The sequence below is a fragment of the Melospiza georgiana genome, chromosome 4 (assembly GCF_028018845.1).
Source record: "Melospiza georgiana isolate bMelGeo1 chromosome 4, bMelGeo1.pri, whole genome shotgun sequence".
Taxonomy (NCBI): Eukaryota; Metazoa; Chordata; class Aves; order Passeriformes; family Passerellidae; genus Melospiza; species Melospiza georgiana.
The window spans coordinates 2,892,652-2,920,620 of record NC_080433.1 but is presented as its reverse complement, the minus strand read 5'-3'; the positions used below and the strand labels follow the sequence as shown (position 1 = coordinate 2,920,620).

At 44.3% G+C, this 27,969-nt stretch overlaps 1 protein-coding gene across 1 annotated transcript in view; it reads right to left on the bottom strand.

Moving 5' to 3' along the window:
• PLXNA4 (plexin A4) overlaps nucleotides 1-27,969 on the bottom strand; it is a 510,488-nt gene that overhangs the window by 155,947 nt on the left and 326,572 nt on the right. The window contains exon 5 of the mRNA XM_058021923.1: nucleotides 17,663-17,763. Within this exon, the coding sequence (XP_057877906.1) occupies nucleotides 17,663-17,763 (101 nt within the window). The remainder of the gene's footprint in view (nucleotides 1-17,662; nucleotides 17,764-27,969) is intronic.

The following is a 27,969-nucleotide window of genomic DNA, read 5'->3' as shown; positions in this document are numbered from 1 at the left end:
CATCCACTTTGGGAGAGATGTTTCATCTGCAAATGGGTTGTACATGACAGAGACAAGTTGCTATTTCAGATTTTTAAAGATATGCTCTAACACACTGCTTGGCCTTAATTTTGGGCTCCAGCAAGCTATTGATTTTTTGATTCTTTATATTATGTTAATGATGTCATGATCATATCAGAGCAGCAATGTACTCCTGCAAAGCTCCAGAGTGCAATATTTAATAGATACTGTTAGTATTAATTGATTTTGCTATAATTCATTCTACTCATGTTTTCACGCTTAAGGGTTGAGTTTTTTCTTGTTTGGTTTTTGGTTTTGTTTTTTTTTATTTTTTATTAGCAGTAAATTCCCTAAACATCCAGGCAGAATGAAAAAGTCAAAGCATTTACTTATTTTATTTTTAAATTTGGGGATGGGAGAAGTGGGGAAGGCTGTCCTCTCCAGCTCACCCCAATCAATAGCAGATCAAATATAACACTCAATAACAGGACTGATGTGCTCCTCAACAGCTCAAGAGGCCATCAAATGATATTTTGTCAATTGGACAGATGAGTTTATGCTGTGGGTCCACTCCCCTTCCTTTCTCATCAGCCCTTTCTGATCCTGATCCAGGTACCCCTGGATCCCTGGAATGTCCAAAGTCAGGTTGGACAGGGCTTGGAGCACCCTGGGGTAGTGGAATATGTCCCTGCCCATGGCAGAGGGTGGCACTGGATAAACTTTTAGGTTCCTTTCCACCCAAACCATCCTAGGATTCTCTAAATCTATTATCTTCTACCAGATAAACCCAGGAGGGAATTCTTCAGGTCAGGATTTTTTTTTTTTATGTCCTTAAAAGCAGAGAGGGGAACAAAGAACAAAGACTTACTGTTGCCCTACAATTCTGGTAAAACTTAACTCTCCACCACACAGGTCCAGGTACACTGAGACCCTGCCCAGAGGTACTCCAAAATTCAGAAAATTTTCTGGAAATAGGCAATAGCCTCAAGATGGAGAAATCATTTCTGCTTTCTTGGCTAATCATACACTGAAAGTTATTTGTAAGCTTGTTTGCAGGGCTGGGGCTGGGTGAGGATGAGGAAGGGATCAGGTTGATTTGTTTGTATCCACGTTTGCATTTTCTCTTCTCCCTGAGAAAAGCACAGAGCTAAAGCCCCTGGCAAGCATCCCAACACCATCCTCCTCCTCCTGTTGTTAACTGGCTGCCTCTTCAGAGGTGCTGGGTGGAAAAGGGCCAGGACCACCTGCAGAAAAGCCACCTCTGGCCCTGCCACATCTCAGAGATGCTCTGCTCTGATAACGCCTTATCAGGCCAGGCAAGCTCTGAGAGAGCAGACAAAGTGGGCAAATGTTATCTGAACTGAATCCCTGCCCTCTAGCCCTGCACAAAATAACCCTGTGCTCCCTGGCAGGGATGGATGGCAGCCCTTCCAAAGTGGTGTTGGGGTCAGGACGTGTCTGGCTGCCTGTTCCCAGCTCAGGAAGAGCCACAGGGAAGGACAGGACCAGGGGTATTGTATTTGCTGGAATGATGAGGCTTATTTATTACCTTATAACTTATTATTATTATTATTATTATTATTATTATTATTATTATTACTACTACTACTACTACTATTACTATTACTATTACTATTACTATTACTATTATTATTATTTCATTTATTTTATATATTTATAAAAATAAAAATATTATATATTTTATATAGTATTATATATTATATATACTACAGTATTAGTATACTATAGTATAGTATTAGTATTAGTATTAGTATTAGTATTAGTATTAGTATACTATAGTATAATATAGTATTATATATACTATATTATATATAGTATTATATATTTTTATATAGTATTATATATTTTATATAACTATATAAATATGAAATATTATATATTTCATATAAAACCCATTATTATTAATAAATATATTACTATATGAAGTATAGAAACATAAATAAATAAATAAATAAATAAATATAGATTTATAAAAATAAAATTATTATTAAATATATTATGAAAGAAAACTAAACTGTGCTAAAGAATACCGAAAGGATACTTACAGAAGGCTAAAAAGATAATAATGAAAACTCCTGACTCTCTCCAGAGCCCTGACACAGCTTGGCCCCAATTGGCCAAAGAGTGAAAACAACTCACAGCAGAATCCAATGAAACAATCACCTGTTGGATAAACAATCTCCAACCATATTCCAAAGCAGCAAAACACAGGAGAAGCAAATGAGATAAGAATTGTTTTCCTTTTCTCTGAGGGTCCTCAGCTTCCCAGGAGAAAAATCCTGGGCAAAGGGATTTTTCAGAGAATGTGAATGCACACAGGGGGGCTCCTGTCCCTCAGCTATAGCTGAGAAAATCTGCAGGCAAAACTTCTTTGTGGTGGGGGCTTGGGTCTGAAGGACAAAAGGAGCTTGGTTTTGTTGTGGTCATCTCCTCACCTCAGCTCTGTGCCATTAGATTGAAGTTTCCTTAATAAAGGAGACTCATTAAAACAGGGGTCCCACTAATCCAGGGGCCTCATCAATACAGGGCCCTCATTAATGCTGGTTTTAAACTGAAGGAGGGTCAATTTAGATGAAATATAGAAAGATTTTTTTTTTCCAATAAGGGTGGTAAAATACTGGCAGAGGCTGCCCAGAGAAGCTGTGGCCATCCCTGGATCTTTGGGAACATCCAAGGTCAGGTTGGATGGGGCTCTAAAGCACCCTCACCCCAAAATATGCACCAAGCTAGCAAGGGAGAAACCTTCCAGGCATGGGAAGTTAGACTCAGTTAGATTGAGGTTATTTTCTTCACGTCTCAATTAAAATGCAGATCTCCTCCACTGCCTGGGGCAGAGGGGCAGGAGGCACTGGGAATGAGATATGGGAGGGAGAAGCAAGGTATGGGGAGTGTTTGCTGTCTGCCTTAACCCTTCTGCTGCCACCCCTGCTCTGACAGAAGGGGCTTCACTGGGATAATCAAGGAATTGCACGTGTGTTTGCACCTTGTCATGTCTGCCAAGGCTCCTTCTGCTCTAATTACACAAACTCACAACCTACCCAGACACTTGTGAGATAAAATTCTTATTTTTGTGCTTTATATATGCTTTATATATGCTTTCTATTTATATATATTTATATATTTTACTGCATTTATAGATATTTATGCATTTTATATATATACATATGTATATTATATATACATATATATTATATATATAATGTATTATATATAATGTCTTTATTTATAAATACATATAATGTATTTTATATATATAATGTATTATACATAGAATACATTTTATATAAAAATAAATATATAAAATACATTATATATATATATATATATATAGTATTTTATATATATGTGTGTGTGTTTTACTGCAGTCATCACATCCAGCTCCTGACAGGACTTCTGCAATCGACCCCTTGTCCAAAATACTTTAAGCCTTAGGATCTCACACCCACTCATGAGCTGCTCCTGTCCTACAAACAAGGGGCTAAAACACAAGGAAATTAAGGATTGGAGTCATTTTAAGTCAGGCATTGTTTGAAATTGTCCTTTTAAGGTTCCTCAATGGCTACTAAAAGAAACTGGCACTTCCAGAGGGCAATTATTCCACTGCCTTCAACAGCTCAGGGTTAGGAGGAATGTGCTCAGAAAAGTCCTTGTCTCCACTGTGTGCAGAGACAGGAAACCAAGGAGCAGATGAGATAAATCCCATCCTCAGTCATTTGTCCAGATTCACGCAAGGTACCACGGCAGAGCAAGGAAATTAATTCTGCTCTCCCTTGCCTAAGGAAAGATCCTGTGAGCAGTGGATCATGCTGACGTTCCTTTCTCAGTGTTCCAAGGCCTTCAGGACGTGTTTTCTGCAGCCAGAACCTGTCCCAGATCTTGTCTTACAACAGTGACTCAGTCCTTCAGCCCACAGCAATTCCTACATCCCTGACCTCTCAAATCCCTTTATCCAGGCTAGGCAGGATCATCCTCCAGCTCCTCCACCCTTTCCCATTTCCCCTCCTCAGAATATTTATCTCAACTTTTCCTCAGATTCCTCTTTATCCTCTTTATTTTTTTTTTTGCCACAAAAAGATGGGCTAATTGCTGCTGAAACTTCCCAGGCAGGGAAGATGATGGAGGGAAATGTAAAGAAACCTGCTCGTCCTTCCATTACCAGGTGGATGCTTTTCTGCAAGAAACAGCCAAGCTCTTTGCTCTGGGGCTGCCCCATGTCCCTACAGCACACAAGGAAGCAGTGGCCGGAGAAATTCAGAGCCAATACCTCTGTTCTTCACTGGGAATTCAGGCTTCCCTGCAGAAAAAAACATGTTTTCTTTGAATATCCTGGTTTCTTGCACCCATATCTGAAGTTGGAAGCAATGGAAGAGAAGATGTTCAAGGAAACAGGACAATGAGTTGCTCAGAGCCACTCACCAGGCAAAAGAAATGCAGATGTTGCTGGGGTTAGAAAGAACAAGACTCTGAGGAGGATCCTCCACAAAACAAAGCCCCAGAGCAGGATGAGAGAATCAGCTTCAAGCCCAGAAGCTCCTGTGAACTCTCAGAACCTCCCTCTGGAACCACAGCTCTGCTTGGAAGGGAATCCTCAGTTGGAAGGGACCCACAAGGATCAACTCCAGAACACCCCAAAAATCCAACTCCTGGTCCTGCACAGAATATCCCAAAAATCCCACCCTGGGCATGAGAGTGTTGCCCAAACTCTTCCTGAGCTCTGGAAGGCTTCATGCTGTCACCATTGCCCTGCGGAGTCGGTTCCAAAAACACCCAATTCTTGTATCCAAAAGGTTGTTGTTGTTGCTGTTATTATTATTATTATTATTATTATTATTATTATTATTATTATTATTATTATTATTATTATTTCCCTGGTACAGACGTCAAAGGGAAAGCATCTACCTCTGCAGCTCTGCTTGGGGAATGGGGTGCAGGGGATGTGGGAGCAATGGGGAGATTTGGGGGCTGTGCTGGTGACAGAAGGAGAGGTTGGGTGGCAGGTCACTGAGTGTGGGAATGTGCAACAGAAGATATTGGGAAGGAATTTCTGGCTGAGAGGTTGGGAAGGGGCTGGAATAGAATTCCCAGAGCAGCTGTGGCTGCCCCTGGAACCCTGGAAGTGTCCAAGGCCAGGTTGGACAGGGCTTGGAGCACCCTGGGATAGTGGAAGGTGTCCCTGCCATGTCAGGGCATGGATTGGGATGATTTTTGAAGGGTTCTTCCCACACAAATGGTTCTCTGATGGCCTGAATTTATGGGCAGGAGTGTGAGAGCAGATCCATGGAGAGACTGAGGCTGGGCAAAGAAACACCTTAAAGGTTTGCTGTGCTTTTCTTTAGGAGGGATTTCTCCCTGATCCCCCTCTGCTCCATTCCCTTCTGAGACTTGTCACGGGTGGAGGCTGATGAAATGTCACAGAGGCAGCAGCGGCAGCACAAGGCCATGCCTCCCCACCTCCCCACCCTGGTTTTATGTGCCATTTTCCCTCATTGGCAGCTCACTGGCTGCAGAAACACCAGGGAGCACCTGACAGCAACACAGATTCCTTAAAAGAGAGATATCCCCTACAAACAGCCAGCTCCCTGAACCATCCATATTCCCTGACACTCACTGAGAGCCACAACCCTGCAGCAAAGCCTAGCCCTGCTCCATTGCAAATTAGGGCATTCAAGACTTTAAAATTCAGGGGAGGGGTGAGAGTGATCACATTGCATAAACCACAGAATTTGTCCATTCTGAGAATTTGAAAGGGGAAAACATCCCAAACTGGGGTTAGGCTCTATTGTGTTGCCAACATGCAGAGCTCTAAAGTCACTTGAGATGTCCTCAGGATCCCATCTTATCCTGAAGAGGAAAAGTAGACTCTGTGCCATATTTGTCAGCCCCAGGTCTCACACCTGAAGTCCCCCAGTTGCAGCACACAGCAGAGATGTGTCATAGACATCTTTTCATGAAAATCCTTTCCTTAGGATTTTTCCTCCTGAGAAGCTGAGAGGCCTCAAGAACAAAATGTAAACAATGATTATCTGCTGCTGTGGAATGCAACAGGTGGATCTGTGATTGGTCCATGTTGGATGTTTCTAATTAATGGCAAATCACAGCCCAGCTGGCTCAGACAGAGTCTGAGCCACAAGCTTTTGTTATCATTCCTTTCTATTCTATTCTTAGCTAGCCTTCTGATGAAATACTTTCTTCTATTCTTTTAGTATAGTTTTAATATAATATATATCATAAAATAATAAATCAGCCTTCTGAAACATGGAGTCAGATCCTCGTCTCTTCCCTCATGCTTGGACCCCTGTGAACACAGTCACAGGGATGAGCCACTGAACTGAGTTCCTTTTGTACATAAAACCACCTATAATTCAAAGTCTCCTTATATTCTCAATCCATCTGTGTTTAAGCGCCTGAATTATTCCTTATTTTGCTGCTTCCTAGGGTCTGAATCTCCCTGCTGGCTCTGCCAACATCCACGTTACAATTCCAGTCAGGGAATACCCCTTTCCTGTAACTTTTCATCTCATGTCCGATGATTTTTAGATTTTTAAAGCTGCTTGGGGTGGCCATGCAGCTTTCCCCTGTCCCTGTTCCCTCCCTGGATGTCTCCTGTGGGATATGTAGACATTTCACCCAGAAACCTTCCCCTGACGGGGCTGAACTTTCCGCAACGCTAAACCCGAGCTGCCAACGTTCCTGTGACGGAGACAAATCCCAAGTAGGACACCAAACTCACAGGGCTGCAGGAGGAGAAAGCTTCTGCTGGAACCCACTGCACAAACTAATTATCTTCCCACCCTTCCCCACTGCCCTCTAGCAAAATAAGCTAATCAAAGGAAAGGTTGTTATCAAAACACATTTACCACACGCCTGCGTCTTATGGCCCACAGTGCCCAGTGCCGTCCCTGAGTTGCCTCAGGCAGGTACAGCCACAAAGATAATCAACCTGTGAAGGGCACAGCTCTGCCCTGCACTGCCTGGCTCACCAGGGCAGGAAAAGTGCTCCCAAAGGGGACACGATGGCATTGAGGGAAGGGATGCAGCCATGGGTCGCTTCTCCGGTGTCGCCACATTTCTCTTCGTATAGAAAAGCAAGGCACAGCTTCCCAAGAAATTTTTGGGGTTCGTGTTCTCTGAACCTCTGAGAAAGGTTCTGATAAAAAAAAAAAAGAAAAAGGTCACTAATAACTGTCGCAGACATCTTTTATGGAAAATCCTTTCCTTAGGATTTTTCCTCCTGAGAAGCTGACAGGCCTCAGGAACAAAATGGAAACAATGATTATCTGCTGCTGTGGAATGCAACAGGTGCATCTGGGATTGATCTCATGTGGTTGTTTCTAATTAATGGTCAATCACAGCCCAGCTGGCTCAGACTCTCTGTCAGAGACACAAACCTTTGTTATCATTCCTTCCTATTCTATTGTTAGCCAGCCTTCTGATGAAATCCTTTCTTCTACTCTTTTAGTATAGTTTTAATACAATGTATATCATAAATAAGCCTTCTGAAACATGGAGTCAGATCCTCGTCTCTTCCCTCATCCTCGGACCCCTGTGAACACCGTCACAAATAACTATTAGAAATCCATTGATAGTATTGAAAAATATTGAGAAAACTCCTGGAATGCCATGGCCACAGCCCTCAATTGAACCACTCGGGCTGAGGGTGACTTGTGGCTTTCCAGCACTTTGAACTGACAATGAGAGGTCAGCCTTTTCCTCCACTTTTGAACAAACACAGGCACAGCAAATGAGATAAGAATTGTTTTTCCTTTCTCTGAGATTCAGAGAATATGAACCCCAGAAATTTCTTGGGAAGTCATGCCTTGCTTTCCTCTGTGTAGAGAAATGTGGCGACACTCCAGGGCTGGGGATCTGCTCAGAGGGGTTTATTCAGAGATATCTGCAGAGAAACAGGATTCCCAGGAGCCTCTGATTCACCCACGGCTTTATCACCATCAATAGCCACGCTCCCAGTGCTGAGAATTCCCTCCTCCTCCTCCCTGGGGATCTCATTTCAAAAGGCCATTGCAGAGCTGTCCCATTTGGGGCTATTTCCTTGTCCAAAGGTGTGAAAGGATGGGTATTTTAGCTGTACCTCAGCAGGCAGATCAGAGATTCCCTGGGCTCAGGCAGGATGCTTTGATGTCCCCCTGCTGTGGTTCCCTCTGAAACACCAGCTCCAGTTCCCATCACTGTCCCAGGACATTCCTCTGGCTGCCCTGGGTGATTCCAGACCCTGGCAGGGGGCTCAGAGACCTTGGCACAGAGTCACAAACACCTGTGCCTTTGATTTTAGCCCATGGAAACAATTCCCAACTTTGTGTGAGGAGTTACAAGCCACAAGAGTTTGAGTAGAATGATAGTGAATTTGTCACAGGGTGAAAAAGTAGAATTTTGGGGGTTTTAGGATGGGAGTGTGTTGGGGCAGGAAAGGAGAAAGATTTTCCTATAAAAGTGGCACCAGCCATGATTGTGAGACTCAGAGGGTGGTCAGGCAGTGGAACAGGGTCCCCAGAAATGTGGTGATGGCACCAACCCTGCCAGTGCTCAGGAAGAGTCTGGACAATGCTCTCAAAAATCACCTGATGTGATTTTTGGGGCTGTTCTGTGCAGGGCGAGGAGTTGGACCTTGATGATCCATATGGTGTGACGATGTTCACAGGGGTTTGAGGATGAGGGAAGAGACAAGGATCTGACTCCATGTTTCAGAAGGCTGATTTATTATTTTATGATATATATTATATTAAAACTATACTAAAAGAATAGAAGAAAGGATTTCATCAGAAGGCTAGCTAAGAATAGGAAAAGAATGAATGAATAGCAAAGGTTTGTGGCTCGGACAGAGAGTCTGAGCCAGCTGGGCTGTGATTGGCCATTAATTAGAAACAACCACATGAGACCAATCCCAGATGCACCTGTTGCATTCCACAGCAGCAGATAATCATTGTTTGCATTTTGTTCCTGAGACCTTTCAGATTCTCAGGAGGAAAAATCCTAAGGAAAGAATTTTTCATAAAAAAACATGTCTGTGACAATATGGGTCCCTTCCAGCTCGGGATATTCCCTAACTCTATGACTTTTTCATCATTTCAGGCAAGTGCAAAGCGCCCATAAATTTCTGCCTTATTGGAGGGACTCCAGTCTGCACCTTGGGAAAAAACAGTGTGGGGAGAACCAGGCAGGGACAGCTGAAGGTTTACAGGATCAGAAACCCCTACAAGAGTCAGGAAATCCCTCTTTTCTCACTGATAAAGCTCAGGAGTGATATTCCAACCTCCTGCCCTACTGAGTCCCTGCAGCCTGACCCACACAGCCCCTTCTGGAAGCAGCGCTGGAGGAAAAAACTGTGAGACAAAAACAAGGAGGTGAAAAAAGGGGGAAAAAAAGAAATAACAAAACCCCTCAGCCTGAAAGAGTCACAGGCTTTCAGACAGCAGAAAGTCAAACAAGAAAAAGACCCTTCAAGAAAGGTCTTATTGCAGCCTGTGCAGGCAGCTGGGGTTACCTGAGACTCTCTGGTGGTTCAGAAGACTTTGACCAAGAAAGTTAAAGCCAGGGTCGATCAATGAGCTCTGCCAGAGGCAGTGCATCAGGTTACCTGCTGAGCCCAGGCACCACGAGCTGCACTTTGGAACTTTTTCCTTTTTTTCCTCCTGGTCTGGCAGTGAGTCTGAGTGTGGAAAACAAACCTCCCTCCCCCTCCACTGTGATCACTGGAAAACAGCTTGTTTAAATGGCTTTTTTTTTTTCCCTCTTCATGCCATGTTAGAAAGGAGAGCTGTAGTTTCAGGGTGGATGAGTTGCTCACACAAGGGGCTGTGGTGGATGGGAAGAGGTGGAGAGCAGGAGGATGTGGAGGGTCAGTCCTGGACACCAGGGTGGGTGTCTGTGCCAGAGAATGGCATAAACCCCTCTGGACAGGGCTGGTTTATGTTGGGAGACCAAAAAATATTCTCCTCTTAAGCCTCAGGTTTTAGCTTTTATATTTTTCACATTCTGTGCTGCTTTAATGTGTGGGTCTGGGCTTCATATTATGGGATGGTGAGCTCCATGCACAGAGCAGGGAGACAAAACAATTCCTGCTCCAGCTGGGCACCAAGGACAAATTGTCACTGTCGTATTTTCTGGAAAATCCCTTCACCAGGATTTCTTCTCCTGGGAAGCTGAGAAGCCTCAGAGAAAAAGGAAAACAATATTATCTCATTTGCTTCTGCTGTGTTTTGCTGCTTTGGAATGTGGTTGGAGATTGTTTATCCAACAGGTGATTGTTTCATTGGTTTCATGTGAATTGTTTTAATTAATGTCCAATCAGTGCCAAGCTGTGTCAGGACTCTGGAAGGATTCACGAGTTTTCATTATTATCTTTTAGCCTTCTGTCTGTATCCTTCCTGTTTTCTTTAGTATAGTTCAGTATAGCATTCTTTAATATAATATAGTATCATAAAATAATAAATTAGCCTTCTGAGAACATGGAGTCAGATTCATCATTTCCTCCTTCATCCTGGGCACCCAGCAAATACCACAACAAATGCCCCAAATCTCAGCCCAGGAGCACAAACCCCGTGGGCTGGAGAGAGAAAAACAAGCAGGGTGGGACTGCCTGGGCTAAAGCTGCAATGGGACAATGAACTGCAAGGTGCAAATGGAGCAGAGCTGATCCCAGGGACAGACCCCGGCAGCGCTCGTGCATTTTGGGGCCGTTTTGGTTCATCTTGGGTGCAGCCCTGGCTGGGCTCTGCTGCTGCCCAAGGTGCAGCCATGGAGGAGATCCTGTGAATGAATCCCTGCTTTATTCTGGAACTCTGCCCAGCCTCTGTCCTAGGGCAGCCTTCTCAAGGCATCACAGCGACTTCTGAGGTGTCTCATAACAGGATCCAAAAATTTAATAGTTAATCCAGACCAGCTCCACCTGAGGAATTGTGTGGGGGAGATTTTGGCCATCCCTTGACTGACCCAGAGTCAGAGGGATCCAGGAAGGCGGCCCAGACATGAGAGATCACTGGATTTATCTCATTGCTTCTTCCATGGGGTGAGGATGCCTTCAGGAGGCCACTGGCTCCCATTCCCAAGGCTCAGGAGAAGCAGGATCTGCTGGCACATGCTCTGCAAAGCCAACAGAACCAGCTTGGGTGCCTTTGGGAGGCTCTGGGTGCCAGAAGGACACACAGAGGACACGAGCAGCTCCTCAGAGCTGAGCAGAGGAGTGCAGGGAGCAGAGCCAGCTCCTGGCTCAGATATCTCCAAGCAGGACAGACTGGAGATGCCTAAACAATCCCTCTTCCCTCCACAGCAAATGTCAGCTTCTCTAAACCAACAGCTCTTGTTGACTGCTTTGCTCAGTCTCAAGGGCTGGTAAAGGTTTCTGGGGGAGAAAGAAATCACAGATGCCCAAATGTTTCATTCTAATGGAAAAAAAAATAAAATTAAAAAGTAATAATGCTTCCTTTCAGAACGATTTTTTATTTTGAAATCTCAAGCAATTTGCTAAAAACTGAAATCAAACCCCAAAACGAGGACTTCCAAAGTCTAAATGAATCATTCTCCAATTACTAAATAGAATCAGCCCCTTCCAGAACAGCTTTCAAGAACATTTCTTATTAAAAAAATAATTGGCCACTGCGAGCTGGAGGGGGAAAAAAAAAAGTTTTGAAATATCACAAGTTCTCCCAGAAAATGGGACTGTTTCCCTCTCTGATTGCAATTAATGACCTGCCAGGCAAGGAGTCCCCAGACCTGCAAGGGCAGATTCCAGAGCAGGAGGAGGCTCCTGCCTGGGGCTGCATCCTCCTGGAGGACAGCTTGTGTGTGCTCAGCTAATCCTCCTGGAACTGGATGGATGCTGCATGGGACAGAATGAGGCAGCAAAGCCCAAATCCAGGAGTGTCACTGACACAGCAGAGCCTGGGAAAGCTGTGACCGTGTTCACAGGGGTCTGAGGATGAGGGAAGAGATGAGGATCTGACTCCATGTTTCAGAAGGCTGATTTATTATTTTATTGTATATATTATATTAAAACTATGCTAAAAGAATAGAAGAAAGGATTTCATCAGAAGGCTGGCTAAGAATAGAAAAAGAAAGAATGATAACAAAGGTTTGTGGCTCGGACAGAGAGTCTGAGCCAGCTGACTGTGATTGGCCATTAATTAGAAACAACCACATGAGACCAATCCCAGATGCACCTGTTGCATTCCACAGCAGCAGATAATCATTGTTTACATTTTGCTCCTGAGGCCTCTCAGCTTCTCAGGAGGAAAAATCCTAAGAGAAGGATTTTCCATAAAAGATGTCTGTGACAGACAGGTCCCTTTGCCCCCAGCAGGGGATTTCCCTCTAATAAAATGTTGCCCTTCTCTATTGGGATGCTGCTTTTCTGCCCCAAATTTCCAGTCTGGGGTGATAAGCACAACCCAGGGATGCTGTGCAGGGTTGAAAAGCTGCGTGGTGACCACATGCAGATGGACCAGGGAATGTACATAGAATAAACCTGGAATGGTTTGGTTGGAAGGGAACCTCAAAATCATCCAGTTCCACCCCCTGCCATGGGCAGGGACACCTTCCACTGTCCCAGGGTGCTCCAAGCCCCATCCAGCCCGGCCTTGGACACTTCCAGGGATCCAGGGGCAGCCACAGCTGCTCTGGGCACCCTGTGCCAGGGCCTCAGCACCCTCACAGGGAAGGATTCCTTCCAAATATCCAATTAAGGAGAGCTCTTTCAGTACTGAAGGGTTTACCTGTGCTCTGGGGATAAAGAGTTTGAACTATGGATGGGAAAGAAGGAAGAGGGGTGGTTACAGCTTGGGTGTGGGCGAGGCAGGAGTGACTTGCCAGGGGGTTACAAGAGCAGTCAGATTTGGGTGGCATCTTTGGGCAGCGCTGCCTCTGACACAGGAGGAAGCTGCTGAATTCATTTCAGGCTTGCAGAAAACTTCCCTTTGCTCCCAGCCCTCTGTGCAGAGCCCATCCAGGCTGGTGACATTGCTGTGACCTTGCAGCAGGCACCCAGTGCCAGCTCTGCTCCATCCCCACTGCTCCCACCCCAGCCAGCAGAGCCACAATTTCAATTTACACCAAGTAAATGATTCATCACCACCTAAAGAGGCCTGAGAGAGCCCGGGAGGGAGCAGGGCTGGGAAAAGGAGGGGGGACAAGATGGGGGTAAAGATACAGAGATGAAAAGCTCGGTTACCCTGCTCTGCATCACTCCTCTCCTCGGGGCAGCAGCCAATCAATGCTCCCCCCCTCTCTGCTGTCTGTGGGTCTGTCTGTCTCTGCCTCTCTCTCAGAGGACTCGAGTTTCTCAGTGTAAGGCTAGGACAGCAGAGCTGTGGAAATCAATTCCTGAGCCCTGGCGTGCTGCCCTGGGCACAGAGAGCCCAGCTCTGCTGGGAAAACGTGGATGGGGAGAGGGAGCTGAGGAGAGCTGGAAATGGGGGTCTGGGGGAGAGGAGTTACACCAGCCCTTGTAGGGAATATCCCAAAATAAGAGAGGTGTGTCACCCTGCTCTTCTAAACCTTCTGATGTTTACGTTCTTGTAATAAACTTTCTCATGCATTTTAATGTAAATAATTATTGTTTTGCATTCTTCTCTAGAAGAAGAAAAGTTTTTTAAACTGTTAGTTTGTCCAGTATTATTAAAGAAGTAGAACTTTCATCCTCCAATTCACTGTCACTTTTGAAAATCTATAAATGTTAAAATCAAAAAATAAACTGTGACCGTGTTCACAGGGGTCCAAGGATGAGGGAAGAGACGAAGATCTGACTCCATGTTTCAGAAGGCTGATTTATTATTTTATTATATATATTATATTAAAACTATACTAAAAGAGTAGAAGAAAGGACTTCATCAGAAGGCTGGCTAAGAATAGGAAAAGAATGAATGAATAACAAAGGTTTGTGGCTTGGACAGAGAGTCCGAGCCAGCTGACTGTGATTGGCCATTAATTAGAAACAACCAACACGAGCCAATCCCAGATGCACCCGTTGCATTCCACAGCAGCAGATAACCATTGTTTGCATTTTGTTCCTGATGCCTCACAGCTTCTCAGGAGGAAAAATCCTAAGGAAAGGATTTTTCAGAAAAGATGCCTGTGACAATAAACTTCCCTTCTTTTTACCTTAAAAGTTCCAGTGTAGATGTAGTTTTATTTCATGTTCTGTAGTGACAGAAGAGTGCATGGGAGAGACATAAAACCACCCTGCTGTAACCCACTGGGCAGATTTCACCTGTCTCCCAGTCCACCTCTGCTCCTCTTGATGGTTTATACTGGAGGAGGATGAGGGAACATTGTGGCTCTGCCCAATAATCTGGCTCCCAGCCCTGCTGTACCCCAGCTCCAGCACAGCCCAGCTGCTCCCTCCGTGCCTTCCACATCACTGGATCCAGCCCTGCACTGAGAATCCCCTGGGATTCCTGACTGGGAGGGCAGAGGGAAGGGCTGGCAGCCAGGATGGGAAATGTTTGTGGCATTTTTCCCCAGGGATCCTCGTGCAGGAGTTGTTGATGGCGTATCCCACTCGAGGAAAAGTCTGTTAATGAGGCTTGAGGGGTTCTGATGTGCAAAAATGTCTAATTAGAGACTCAGTACTCCAGTGTCCTTAGCCTGAATATCCCGCACAGCCAGAACTTGTTGAGTGGGATGTAATTGGCTCCTTTGCTCTCAGGGCTGCCCAAAAGGATGAGGAAACTGAGACTCAGAAGGGAGCACCTGAGGCTGCCCTGAAAACCCCTCCCAAACTGGGAGGACTGAAAATCAGATTCCTTAACTGAGAGGGAAGCAACAGACTTGAAGGGGGATTTGCTAACGATTGCCTTCAAAGTGCTTCAAGAAAACCCCTCGGGGAGTCAATCTGAGTGACCCTGCTGCAAGGTACATAAACAAGAGGAGTTTCTCTTTTCCAGAAAAGGAATCAGAGGTTAAGTGGCCACAGGAAGGAGGGGACACTGCCATCAGCCAGGTCCAGACTCCAGCCTCACTTCTCCCTCACGGACTGAGCCTGCACAGAGGTGTTTTTAACCAAATTCCATCTGCCAGCCCCACCCATCACCCTCCATTCCATTTCCAGCACTCCTCACTCTGCATTGTCTGTGCCCCTTCTCTCTCTTTTGGGGATTTATTCCTGCAAGTTTTGACTCTTTGTTGCCACTGACCCTGGATGCAAGGAGATGAAACATCCAGCATGGCTGTGGTACAACCAGTGAACAAATTCATGCCTTTCTGTGCTGCTTGCACATCTCTGTGCTGTCCCTTCACTGACAGCAAACACACTGGAGGATGGATGCAGGGTGAGATGGGGTGGGAACACACTATAAAGCTCTGTGTCAAATGGAAATATCCTCAGGTCACAGTATGAAAGTTTTCTGGGCTCTTACCCACCGCACCACAATTCAGGACTGGTTTGCCAAGGTTCTCTTGAACAATTCCAGAGCATGAGCCCCATTTTTGGCCATGTTTTGGGATGGATCCCCCAGATCTGATCTGGAATCAGGCAGACTGCCGTGGTTTTGGATGAGGGTCACACAAGCTGACGGAAGCAGAGCATTCAGAACACCAACAGAAGGCTGGAATATGGTCCAGGTTTGTTCCCTTCTGTTCCAGCAAGGAGAGGCAGCAAAGTCTATCACATCAACTGGATCCCTGTCTCCACCTGGAGAGTTTACAACTCAACAGGAAGAATTCAGGTGAGCTCAGAGGGTGAAGACCAACAAGACAATCAGAAAACCCCTCCAAGGCTGCCAAGGACACCGTGAGCCTTGGAGTGACAGCATCCTGCAGAGCCACTCTCAGCTGGAACCCTGGGCTGGACAGATCCCAGCCCTTCCCAGCCCCTGTCTGTGCTCAGAGGGGCTTGGCAAAGGAGACCTCCCTGCCACTCATGGCCAGGAGCTCAGCCAAGCTGACACCTCCCTCTGCAGGGCTTTGGCAGGAGGAGATCACTCAGGGAAAGGCTGCAGAGAGGCAGCTTCAAGATCAACGGCATCACTAAAAAGCTTAAAGAAAAACCAGAATGAATTGATATCCCAATGAACTGATGTCCCAATAAATGATATCCCAATGAACTGATATCCCAATGAACTGAGGTCCCAATGAACTGATGTCCCAATGAACTGATATCCCAATGAACTGATATCCCAATAACTGATATCCCAATACTGAGGACACCTGGATCCAATATTCCTTGTGAGGCAGTGGATAAACCAGCACAGCAAAACGATGGGAGAGAGGAATGAGGCCCCTGCCTAGCCTGTTAAACCATAAGGTACCAATGAAAACTACCTTGGAGTGGACCCCTTGGAGTGAACCCCCATGGATTCCTCTCTAAGGGTGATGGAGATCCTGAAAAGTCCAGAAGAGGAGAGGTTCAGGTCAGCATTGCAAAGCTGGAGGTGCTGGGACAGGGGCTGATGGCCAGAGTCAAGTTTCTTCGAATGGAATGGGAACCACCAGGAAAATGTGACCCAGAGAAGAGATGCTGGAGTGCTGAATTCAAAACAGCCAATTGGTGGAGAAGCTCTGTCCAGCCTCTGCCACCCTTCTTTCTCTGAGTCTTCCAAAAAAACTCTTCCAAAAAAACCCTGGAAGTCACTCCCCAGCAAATCCCAGAGACTTTTTTGGAGTTTCTTGGCTCAGCCAGGGACTGAGACATCATTTTGCCCTTCTACCTTGATGCCTTAAGTTTTAGCTTTCATATTTTCCAGATTCTGCATTGGTGCGTAACTCTTAACTTCATATAACTTCAACTCTTAACTTCAAGTTCTCCTCACAGCTCAGTCAGACAGAACAATCCTTTTCCAGCCCCAGAACCAAGGACACCATTGTAGCTTCAGACCCAAAAAGTGCAAACAACAGCAAATTGAAGAGAGCAATCTGGGAGGATGGGACTGCATAACCTGGAGCTGTAATTGGACAATTGACCCCAATATGGAAATGGACCAAAACTTGTAAAAGTGTGAAAACTCATGACTCAGAGTGTATCTTTGATGTAGCCACAGCCAGGCTCTTGCACTGCCCAAAGTGTGTCCTTTGAAGACCTTTTAATAAATCCCTACTTTATTCCTTTAACAGGAAATCCCTATGCAGGAAAGTAGATAAATAATCTGGATTGAGTTGGCTGATTATTTAGGCTGTTGAAAATAAACCATAGTATGGTGTGCTGCTAAGTGCAAAACATAAGAAAAGGAAGTGTACTCACTTTTTTCCTCACAATGGTAATAGATGATAGCAGTGAGGTAAGCAAGCACATTTTGGTCCTAAGAAAACTGTTACACTGAACACCCTGAACCTGTTAGTTTTCAAATATTTCCATTATAGAGTTTGCATCAGAATCAAGGGTTAAGATTATCATCTTAAAGGGTTGGATCATCACCCAACCATCACTGTTTTCTTAGGTTTTAATAACGCCACTGCTCACTTCATTTTGCTGGATATGGCTTTGCTACCAAGTAAGTTGGGTTTTCCATGAAAGATGATTTCAGGTATATGTAATACCTTCATGTAACCACTTAAATCCCTACTTAATGAAGAAAACCACTGTTTTCCTGAGTAGCCTCTGCTCTAGGCAGCCTCTGCAGGCCTCAGCTGTGTTTCTGTGAGGGCAGGAGGTGGCACGGGCAGGGCTGGGCTGGTGGCAGAGCCCAGAGGTACTCACGTGTTGTGGAGGACGCACCATCCGCAATGCGGGTCTCCCGAGCCCAGGCACTCGCTGCAGGTCTCGTGCTGGCTGCACGACTCCACGGGCACCCTGGTGAGCTGCAGGAGGAAAGGGAAAACCCGTCAGGCTCCTTACATAACTCAGGATGGCTTGGTGGAAGTGCCACCCTTCCTGTCCCCTTCCCCTGCCGCCTGCCTATAGTGGATATTTTTCGCCCCCAGTGAAGGAGGAATGGGGGGGTGGAGGAGGACTCCATGGGTATCAGAAGGCTAATTAATCACTTTATTATACTATATTAGTCTATATTATATTATATTACATTATATTACATTACATCTAAACTGAAGCTGCCAAGCATTCAACTCTGCACACACTGCACAGAATCTCAGCCCAGAGTCCTGACACACACACACACACCTGGCCCTGACAGACCAATGAACCAAAACACCATCACTGTGGGTAAACCATCTCCATATTGCATTCTACTTTTGCACAAACACAGGCGCGGCAAATGAGATAAGAATATTCTTGGGAAGAATTGTGCCTTGCTTTTCTCTGTGAAGAGAAATGTGGGGCTACACACTGTGACCGTGTTCGCAGGGGTCTGAGGATGAGGGAAGAGACGAGGATCTGACTCCATGTTTCAGAAGGCTGATTTATTATTTTATGATATATATTATATTAAAATTATGCTAAAAAGATAGAAGAAAGGATTTCATCAGAAGGCTGGCTAAGAATAGAAAAAGAAAGAATGAATAACAAAGGCTTGTGTCTTGGACAGAGAGTCTGAACCAGCTGACTGTGATTGGCCATTAATTAGAAACAACCGCATGAGCCAATCACAGATCCACCTGTTGCATTCCACAGCAGCAGATAACCATTGTTTACATTTTGTTCCTGAGGCGCCTCAGCTTCTCAGGAGGAAAAATCCTAAGGAAAGGATTTTTCATAAAACATGTCTGTGACAATACACTTGGCCCTGATAGCCCAAGGAAACCAAACACCATCACTGTGGGTAAACCATCTCCATATTGCATTCTACTTTGGCACAAACACAGGCACAGCAAATGAGATAATAATTGTTTTTCCTTTCTCTGAGGTTCAGAGAATGTGAAACCCAGAAATATTATTGAAAAAATGTGCCTTGCTTTTCTCTGTGAAGAGAAACGTGGCCACACCTGTCCTCCTGCAGGAACACCCACGCAGGGCTGGCAGGCAGAGGGATGGGGATGGGGATGGGGATGGGGATGGGGATGGTTTTCTCCAGAGCTCAGCCTGGAGCAATCCCTGTGCATATCCTGCTCCACATTCCCTGTAGCCCTTCATGCCTTGCAGGATTTCTCAGCAATCAGCAAATTAGGCAAGCTGTGGGGATGTGGTACTATGAAATTAAGTTAATTCATTTTGAGATCTGCAGTAAGTTAAACTCCCTGGACCTCTTTTTGGACTCTTGTTTCTTTCTGGCTTCCTGTGAAAACTGAGGTCTTGTGATGTCTTTGTCTCCCTCCCATGACCTCCTGCCACCCCCAGTTCCCACTGCCACCACCACTGCTGGTCCCAGGGAAGGATTAACTCCACTCCCTTTTGTCCATGCATCTTTCCAACCATCTCTTGTCCCATCCCAGGAGAGGTTGCTCCCAGCAGGGAAGGGACAAAGGCTACCAGGCTGGATATTTTCTTCCTGTAGCCCTGCTTTTGCAGCTCAGAAGGCATTAGAGTAGGACCTGAAACACCCAGGTACTGCCAAAATACCTCATTTTATCATCTATTTTTTCTTTTATTTTTCCTTTTTAATTAAAGTGTTTCAGCGAGAGGTTTCAAAGGTTGAAGGGACTGCCCAGCCTGACCTCCTGTCTCACAGATTTTGATTCCCTTTACGTTTTGTAAGCCCCTCACAGCTTTTGAAGCCAAACACACAATTTGGGCCCAATGACCTGCTAGTCCCTTTTCCATTCAATAAGCTTCAGAGAGCCTCTGTAATATCCAGTCAATTGCTGGTGTCTTCACCCCAGTTCCTGTCAGCAGGGAGAGTTTATTCCCGCAGATGATGGAGTGAGGCATTATCCTGATGAAACGCCACTGAGAGCTGCCAGCTCTAAACTGCAGAACAGTTACTCCTGACAAATGACGAGGGAATGCACCTGGATCCCAGGGACAATTTTTTTACTTGGCACTGCATTCAGGAGAGTTTGAGCTGTGGAGTGACAGACTAAGATCCATCTCGACTGTGTCTGCAAATGAACCAAGAACTGGCTTTTTAATTTTCATATTTATCTATTTTAATATAAATATATATATAACAGGCAAAATTCCAGCTCCGTACGAAGACCTTTTTCTGGTTGTATCAGAAATTGTTTTTCTCACCCCAAATCCCAGTTGATAGTCTATAAGCACAAGCTGAAAATGTGCAGCTTTGCCTCTGGCAAGTGGCAGAAGCTTTAGAAAACTCCAGGTAGAAACACGATGGGGTTTATTTATTTACCATTGCACCAGTGCCTGTGCCAAGTCACCCAGAGGAGCCAACTGCGGCTACTGAAAGCCTTTAATGAAAAAGTGAGAATGGGGGGAAAAAACTCAAACAAAAACCAACACAAACTCACTTTTCTCAAGTGAATCTATAGCCATGAGCATAAAAACACAATCGGAACAAACCACAGAGCAGTAAAAGTTATAAGAACAAGACAGGGAGGGAGTAATTCAGATTTCTCTAATTATCATGACCCTGCCAGTGGTGAATTAATGGTTGGATTTGATGTTTTTAAAGGTATTTTCCAAGATTTTATCATTCTTCCAAGAAGTTTAAAAATTAAGATTGGCCATGAATGAAGTTGTTTCACCTTCCTCAAGCTTCTGATCAAGAAGGTATCACCTATTTGTGAAGAACAAATTTTATGCCTCAGGTTTTCACACAATTAAACTTGTTGAACCCAATAGTCTGTGTTGAATCCAAATTCCAAACAGACAAAAGTTTTTACAAGAAGATACCAAAAGGTATCATATAATATATAATATATAATATATAATATATAATATATAATATATAATATATAATATATAATATATAATATATAATATATAATATATAATATATAATATATAATATATAATATGTTATATGTTATATCACATTATAATTTGTAATTTACAATTTATTATTTATAAATTTATAATCTATAAGGCTCACATTATAATTCATTATGTCTGCCATTCCCATGTTGTATTTCCACCTGAGAAAAATACATTGTGATTTATCTCAATCACATCAAGCTTGGCCATGTCTGCACTGTGGCCACCAGAAGATTTGAAGAAGAAGCAGATAATTTAATTTTGAAAGACTCTAAACCTGCCATTCCTCAATCCAGATGCAATTCCCACCTGGTAATTAGGATTTTGTGAGCACAGTTGGGTTTGGCTCTGCAGTTCCCACCCAAACCACCCTCAGTTTGACATATGGTGCTGCTTGATTTATCCTCATTAGCTCTAGATAGTTCCATCCAACCTCATTTCTGAGCCAGTTTACACCTGTCTGGTAAAAGTGAGCCTTGGTTGAGAAGTTTAGATCAGAAAATGAACTTTTCCAACACCTGGTGATCCTGGCTTGAATGTTCAGAGTCAAAATCCACCTGTGGCTCAGATATAGGTAGAAGAAAGAAGTCCTAGAGGACTGAAATTTGCCATTTCTTGGCAAATTGCTGTAAAAAAAGGAGATAAAAGTTGGTCTCTGTATGTTTTACTCTTATTAGTTAATTAACCATCAAAGGACAGCCAAGCTCATTGGCAGGAGAAACCTACTGGGAACCCAGACTTCATCTTTGCAGAAATGTTTTATTTTCAGTGTGTTTGGGGATATTTTGTGGGATATTTGTTGCTTTTAGGAGCACACCTGGCTTGTGCTGCTGCCCCAGAGCCCACAGGGATGTGTCAGGAGCTGCCCACATCCCAAATCCTCTCAATCCCACCGGGGTGTGTCTCTGTGTGCATTATTCCTGCCCTAAAAGTCCTTTCAGGAGCTCACCTCTAGCAGCTTTATTGTGAGATTAATTAAAACTGTACCACGCTGATAAAGTCTTGGGCTGCAAGTGTCAGACCTTCCAATTAATGCAGAAAGAAAACACAAAAAAACAAAGGAGCTGCAGCAGAAAGAAAAGCCACCTAAGGGTCCTCTGCTGAAAAGAGGAAGAACATCAAGCAAATAAGGCACATCAGAGGTCTTATTTTCCTTTTTGGAGCATAAACTGTAATTAATTCAGCTCAGCTTTCCACGTTGAAGGGTTTGAGAGCTGACTGTGTCCCTCCAGGGAACAGCCACTGAAATGTCAGCACAAGGGAAGTCCATGCAGCCTCCCAGTTACAGAGCCTTGCCATTATTCACTTGATGAATAATGATGAAGGGACCAAGGCAGTGCTGGAGGTGGAAATCTCCATGGCAAACCAGGCTGTGCTCACTCCCTCCACCCCTTCTCCATCCTTGGAAGAGCCTGACAAACTCTTCAAGGTTATTTCCTGACCTTGGTGAGGGTCCCTACCCCTGGTTCTTAGTGGGAGTGAAACCTGGATTCAACATTTTGCGACAAATATCACAGAATCCTGGAATATCCTGGGTTGGAAAGGGACCCACAAGGATCATTGAAGTTCAGTCCTTGATTGAAGGGCAACTCCAAGAATCCACCACATGCCTGAGATATATCCCAGATATAACCAGGGATTCAGCAGGATTAGAAAAGGAAAGTGTCTTTCTTTCATTTTGGGGCATTAGGAGCCAGTTTGGAGTAATTTATATTCCTGCAGTGGTCACAGCTTCACTGGTATTTTAGTCTCACTGTGCCAGAGCAATATATGGATGTAAGAACAGACTGCTGTTGTCCTCAGGGCTTAAATCCCATATATTAAGAAAATACATGATATCAGGAAAAGTTTCTGCCCCCAGAGAGTGGTGGGACACTGAACAGGCTCCCCTGTTGGTCACATTCCCAAGGCTCCCAGAGCTCCAGGAGCATTTGGACAATGCTCTCAGGGATGCACAGGGTGGGATCTGTGGTGTCTTTGCAGGACCAGAGGCTGCACTGGATGACCCTCACAGGTCCCTTTCAGCTCAGAATATTCCCTGATTGCATCCCCACATCTCCCCATTTCATCAAGCAGAGCTGAAGCTGGAAGTGAGGTCTCAGCAGCAGAAGGAGGAGCTGTCTCAGTGTCTCTGAAGGTGTGGGCTTACGGCATCTGAGCACATTTGAGGAGGAATTTCAGCTAACAACTCCTCAGTGAGCACCAGGTTATTAAATACAACATATTCAGGCCCTGGGTTCATTGGAATATTGAAGATGTGAAGGCAAGGTTCCTTCAGATGCCTGTCCACACTCCTGGTAGACATCCAGGAGCTGCTGGCTCTGATATAGGTACAAGAGAGAAGTCCTGGAGGACTGAAATTTGCCATTTCTTGGCAAATTGCCGTAAATTAGGTTATTAAATACAACATATTCAGGCTCTGAATTCACTGGAATATTGAAGATGTGAAGGCAAGGTCCCTTCAGATGCCTGTCCACACTCCTGGTTGACATCCAGGAGTTGCTGTGCTTCCAAAGATCTGCCCAGGGCAGAGCAGAGGGACAGATGATCCCTGTCCTAGTGAGACGAATCTGAGCACATTTGAGGAGGAAGTTCAGGTAACACCCACTCACTGAGCACCAGGTTATTAAATACAACATATTTAGGCTCTGGGTTCATGGGAATATTGAAGATATGAAGGTAAGGTCCCTTCAGATGCCTGTCCACACTCCTGGTGGACATCCAGCAGCTGCTGGCTCTGATATAGGTACAAGAGAGAAGTCCTGGAGGACTGAAATTTGCCATTTTTTGGCAAATTGCTGTAAATTGGGTTATTAAATACAACATATTCAGGCTCTGAATTCACTGGAATATTGAAGATGTGAAGGCAAGGTCCCTTCAGATGCCTGTTCACACTCCTGGTTGACATCCAGGAGTTGCTGTGCTTCCAAAGATCTGCCCAGGGCAGAGCAGAGGGACAAATGATCCCTGTCCCAGTGAGACGAATCTGAGCACATTTGAGGAGGAAGTTCAGGTAACACCCACTCACTGAGCACCAGGTTATTAAATACAACATATTTAGGCTCTGGGTTCATGGGAATATTGAAGATATGAAGGTAATGTCCCTTCAGATGCCTGTCCACGCTCCTGGTGGACATCCAGCAGCTGCTGGCTCTGATATAGGTACAAGAGAGAAGTCCTGGAGGACTGAAATTTGCCATTTCTTGGCAAATTTCTGTAAATTAGGTTATGAAATACAACATATTCAGGCTCTGGGTTCATGGGAATATTGAAGATATGAAGGTAAGGTGATGACAGATGATCCCCGTCCCAGTGAGATGCAATCCCAGAGCCAGGGCTGGACAAGGGGAAGGTGACTCTTGTGTCCTTCTCAGGGACAATGAGCAGGCCCAGCTGCCATGGCTGCAGCAGGATTGCAAGAGATATTTCACCTCATCAACACATTCATTCACTGCTCCCCAAAGAAATCACACACACGTTTCTGGCTCACAAGGACATCTTTAAAATCTGGCGAAATCTGCTAAGTGCTGGATGGTTCAGGGCTCAACTGCTCCTTCAGGGTGTTTCACACAACACTCACCTCTGATCCTGCCTAAATTCCAAACTGCACATTCCCCAGCTCCCAGCCTCCCTTCCCCTCCCTATTTCTAGTATGAATGAGTTACAAAAAGTCATTTAAAACAAAATGATTGAGTTTTTTTTGGATCTGATAGACAGGAACAGCTAATCCTGTTAGAAATTTGGCTCCTGCTTCTGCCATTATGCATTCACAAAAGCTCCTGCTATGTGCTCAGTCACAATTTTCTGGCTCCCATTTTTGACTTTTTTATTTCAATATACATTACTTCTCTTTCCCCCCTTAAACTGCCAACATTCTGGTCAAAACCTGAATCATTGCTCAATCTCTGTTGTTATAATTGGATGTTAATACAGCAGCAGGATTTATTCAGTGTGATGGACTAAGTTAATTTAAATGTACAAAAAGGCATCTTAAGTAGCCAATTTCCTTCCCAACAGTCAAAAGATACATTTCCAAAACACTGAACAGTGGCTCTGTCAAGCCATGTGGGTTCTGTGAATGCTGCTATCTTTCAAGGCTCAGCCAGCCCCACAAAACTGCAGGGAGATTTAAGAGTGGAGCTGATTTGATTTCAAAGCCCTGAATGGAGTGTTCATGATAATACAGTTTATTAAATAGAGGAAGGCAAAAAAACCACCTGAAGGAAGCACAGGTTGAAGCACTTCTGCACCTTTATAGCCGTCAGTGAGGGTGTTCAATCACCTGCACAGCATCCCAAGATGCTGATTCTATTCTGGCCTGAATTATGGACAAAGGGACTTGGATTTCCCCTGTCATGTTTGATATCCTGGGCCTTATTACCTGATCTACAGACCCAGTAAAAAAAGCAGGAACAGGGAAAAGCAAAGCCCAGAGAGGGTAAATAAATAAAAATTATATATCTATAAATAAAAAAATAAAATAAAATAACTATAAAATAAAATAATTTATTATTAATAATGTTAATATAAATTATTAATATTAATAATTTATTTAATGAAATAAAAATAAATAATAAAATTTTATTTTTAATATTATTGTTGTTGTTGTTATTATTATATATCTCACCAGGGTAAATAAACAAAAATTATAGCTCTATTAAAAAAATAAAATGCATTATTAAATAAAATAATTTAATAATATCAATATTAATATATTATATTAACATTATTAATTTATTAAATAAAATAAAAATTAAATAAAATAAATTATTAGTATTAGTACTAGTACTAGTATTAGTACTATTATATCTTACCAGGACAAATAAGTATTAAAACAATAAATAAAAATTATTTATTTACCCCGGTGAGAAACCCCAAAAAACTGCAGGAAGATTAGGAGTGGAGCTGATTTGATTTCAAAGCCCTGAGTAGAGTGTTCATGATAATACAGTTTATTAAATAGAGGAAGGCAAAAAATTTATATTTATATTTATATTCATTTAAATTTATATATCATCAGGGTAAATAAATAGTTTTTATTTATTTACCCTGGTGAGAAACAGGACTCACGGACAGGGAGATGTCGGACTGCTGGGAGAGGAGCTGGGTGTGATCCCAGCCTGCCACGTCTGCAGGATAAGAACAGAACCTGCCAGTCCCACTGGGACAGGGAATGTCATTTCTCATCAGACCCCTCCAAGCTCTGCCTCTTCATTGTAGCTCTTTTCCCAGTAAATCCATGCTTACACCCTTGGAAAACTGGGGGGTTTAATTAAGGGTGTTAATTGGAAGCAGCAGTAGCTGTCAAGGACAAATGACACAATAATTAAAGTGGGGGTCAGTGTCCTGCTGTGTGGCAGGATAAATTACCTGATCAAATATCCTTGCTCACCCCTACCTCCAGTTGTGTGTTTGCTGTTCCTCCTCCTCCTCCTCCTCTCCTGTCTCTGTTCTGGGCACCTTTGGTGAGAGATTTCTCTACTCTGGCACTGCCAGGGCAAATCCCCACTCACAACCATACAACACTCACACCAACAGAGGCACACCAAGAAGATGAAAAGATGAACAGAATGATTTGGTGCCCACAGCGTCTGTGGCAACAGCTCCAGGAAGCTTTGAGGTGAGGCTGAGCGCTGGCAACTCCCCTGAGAAGCTCTCAGGATGAGATTGCTGCTCCTACAGCAGTGAAATTGGCTTTGCACACCTTGCAGTGCAGCTCTTCTCTTCATCCACCCCTTGGCAGGACCCTGCCCTGCAGCTGGCTCAGAAAACCCCTCAGATCAGGGGTTTTCTGTGTAAACCATGCTGGGCTGCATTTCTGATCTATCAGGTCTGTCAGTCTTGCAGCTCGTAGGGAACAGCTTTGTCATGGCAGGTGTGAAAAGGGAGGGCTCTGCCTTCTCACTAAACTCTGTCTGCAACATCAGAGTCCAATTCTGAGCTAGGAACTTGTGCTCTGTTGAAGGGGAGGCCTTTTGCAGGGCAGGATTTGTCTGCTCTCTGTTTCAGATGTCAAGCAGGGATGAGATAAATCACACCCTGGATGTTTCTGTGTCTGTTCAGTGAATAGAAAGGACAGCCAGGTCAGGTGGAGACACAATGTACACCACAGTCACTGGGTGAGGTGACTCCCACACCAATGCCACACTGCTGGAAGAACATTTTCTGCTCATCCTCAAATTTTTGTCACTGAGAACAATCCCCAGATATGTTCGGGCCTTTCTTCTTCCTAATCACAGCACCAGAATAACAGAATTTTGTGTCACAGCATAAAATAAATTTTCTTAAATTTCCTGGGGAGTGCTGTAGGAAATCCCCCATGTTGCACAGCTTGTGAACCATTGCAGAACTCCAAAACCCCTGTGTGGTGACAGGGGTTTGAGCAAGAGCCTTTCTCCGTCTGCTTTATCACAGCCCTCACACCAACCTCATCCCTGCTCTCTCTCCTGGCTGTATTTACAAGGGAATGGAAAGATAATAAAGATTATCTCAGTCCTTTTCTTAGAGGTTTGGCAAGTTCCCAGTTTTCCCTGCTCAGCCTCTGCCCTGTGCTGTCCCTTCTTCAAAGAATTCCCCCTCTCCTGGTGACTGCCCTCCCAGAAACATCACTCCAGGAGGAGCAGGGACACAGCATCCTGCTGGGACCTTGGTTGGCATCCTGAGGGTTGAAAAGTGTGGGAATCCACAAAATTAAGGGGTTTCAGGAAATCTGCAAAAGGCAGCCTCAGAGGCAGCAGAACTGTGATTGGAGCTAAGCAGCAGCCATGAGATTGGTCAGCAGAAAATTATTTAAAAAGTAGAAAAGCAAAGACAAATAGAACAATGGTCTGTGTATAAACACTTGTCTAGAATAACTCTCTAAGCTACAGAAAAGTTTATCTAGCAAGATATTAAGAAGTTTGAAGCTTAATAATGGAGCTCTGTGCATTGTGTTTTTAAGGCTCACAAGCAGAATTGTATTTGAAATAAGCCAGCATTGTTTAACCAAAGGCACCTGTGCTTGCAGTGGTTGGATGGAACTGCTGTCAATGTGCTTTTGCTGTGTGGGATTGGTCACAAAACTGTAAAAGTGAGCTGTGACATTGAGTTCTGTGTCTGCTGCCTGGGGTGTGAGCTGAGGGCATCTTCCCACTGCCACAGCCATGGAATGAGGCTGGTGCTGGAAAATCAAACAGCTCAAGGCACGTTCCCAGCAGCCCTGTCCTGTTGGTGATTTGTACAGAGACCTCGGCCAGTGA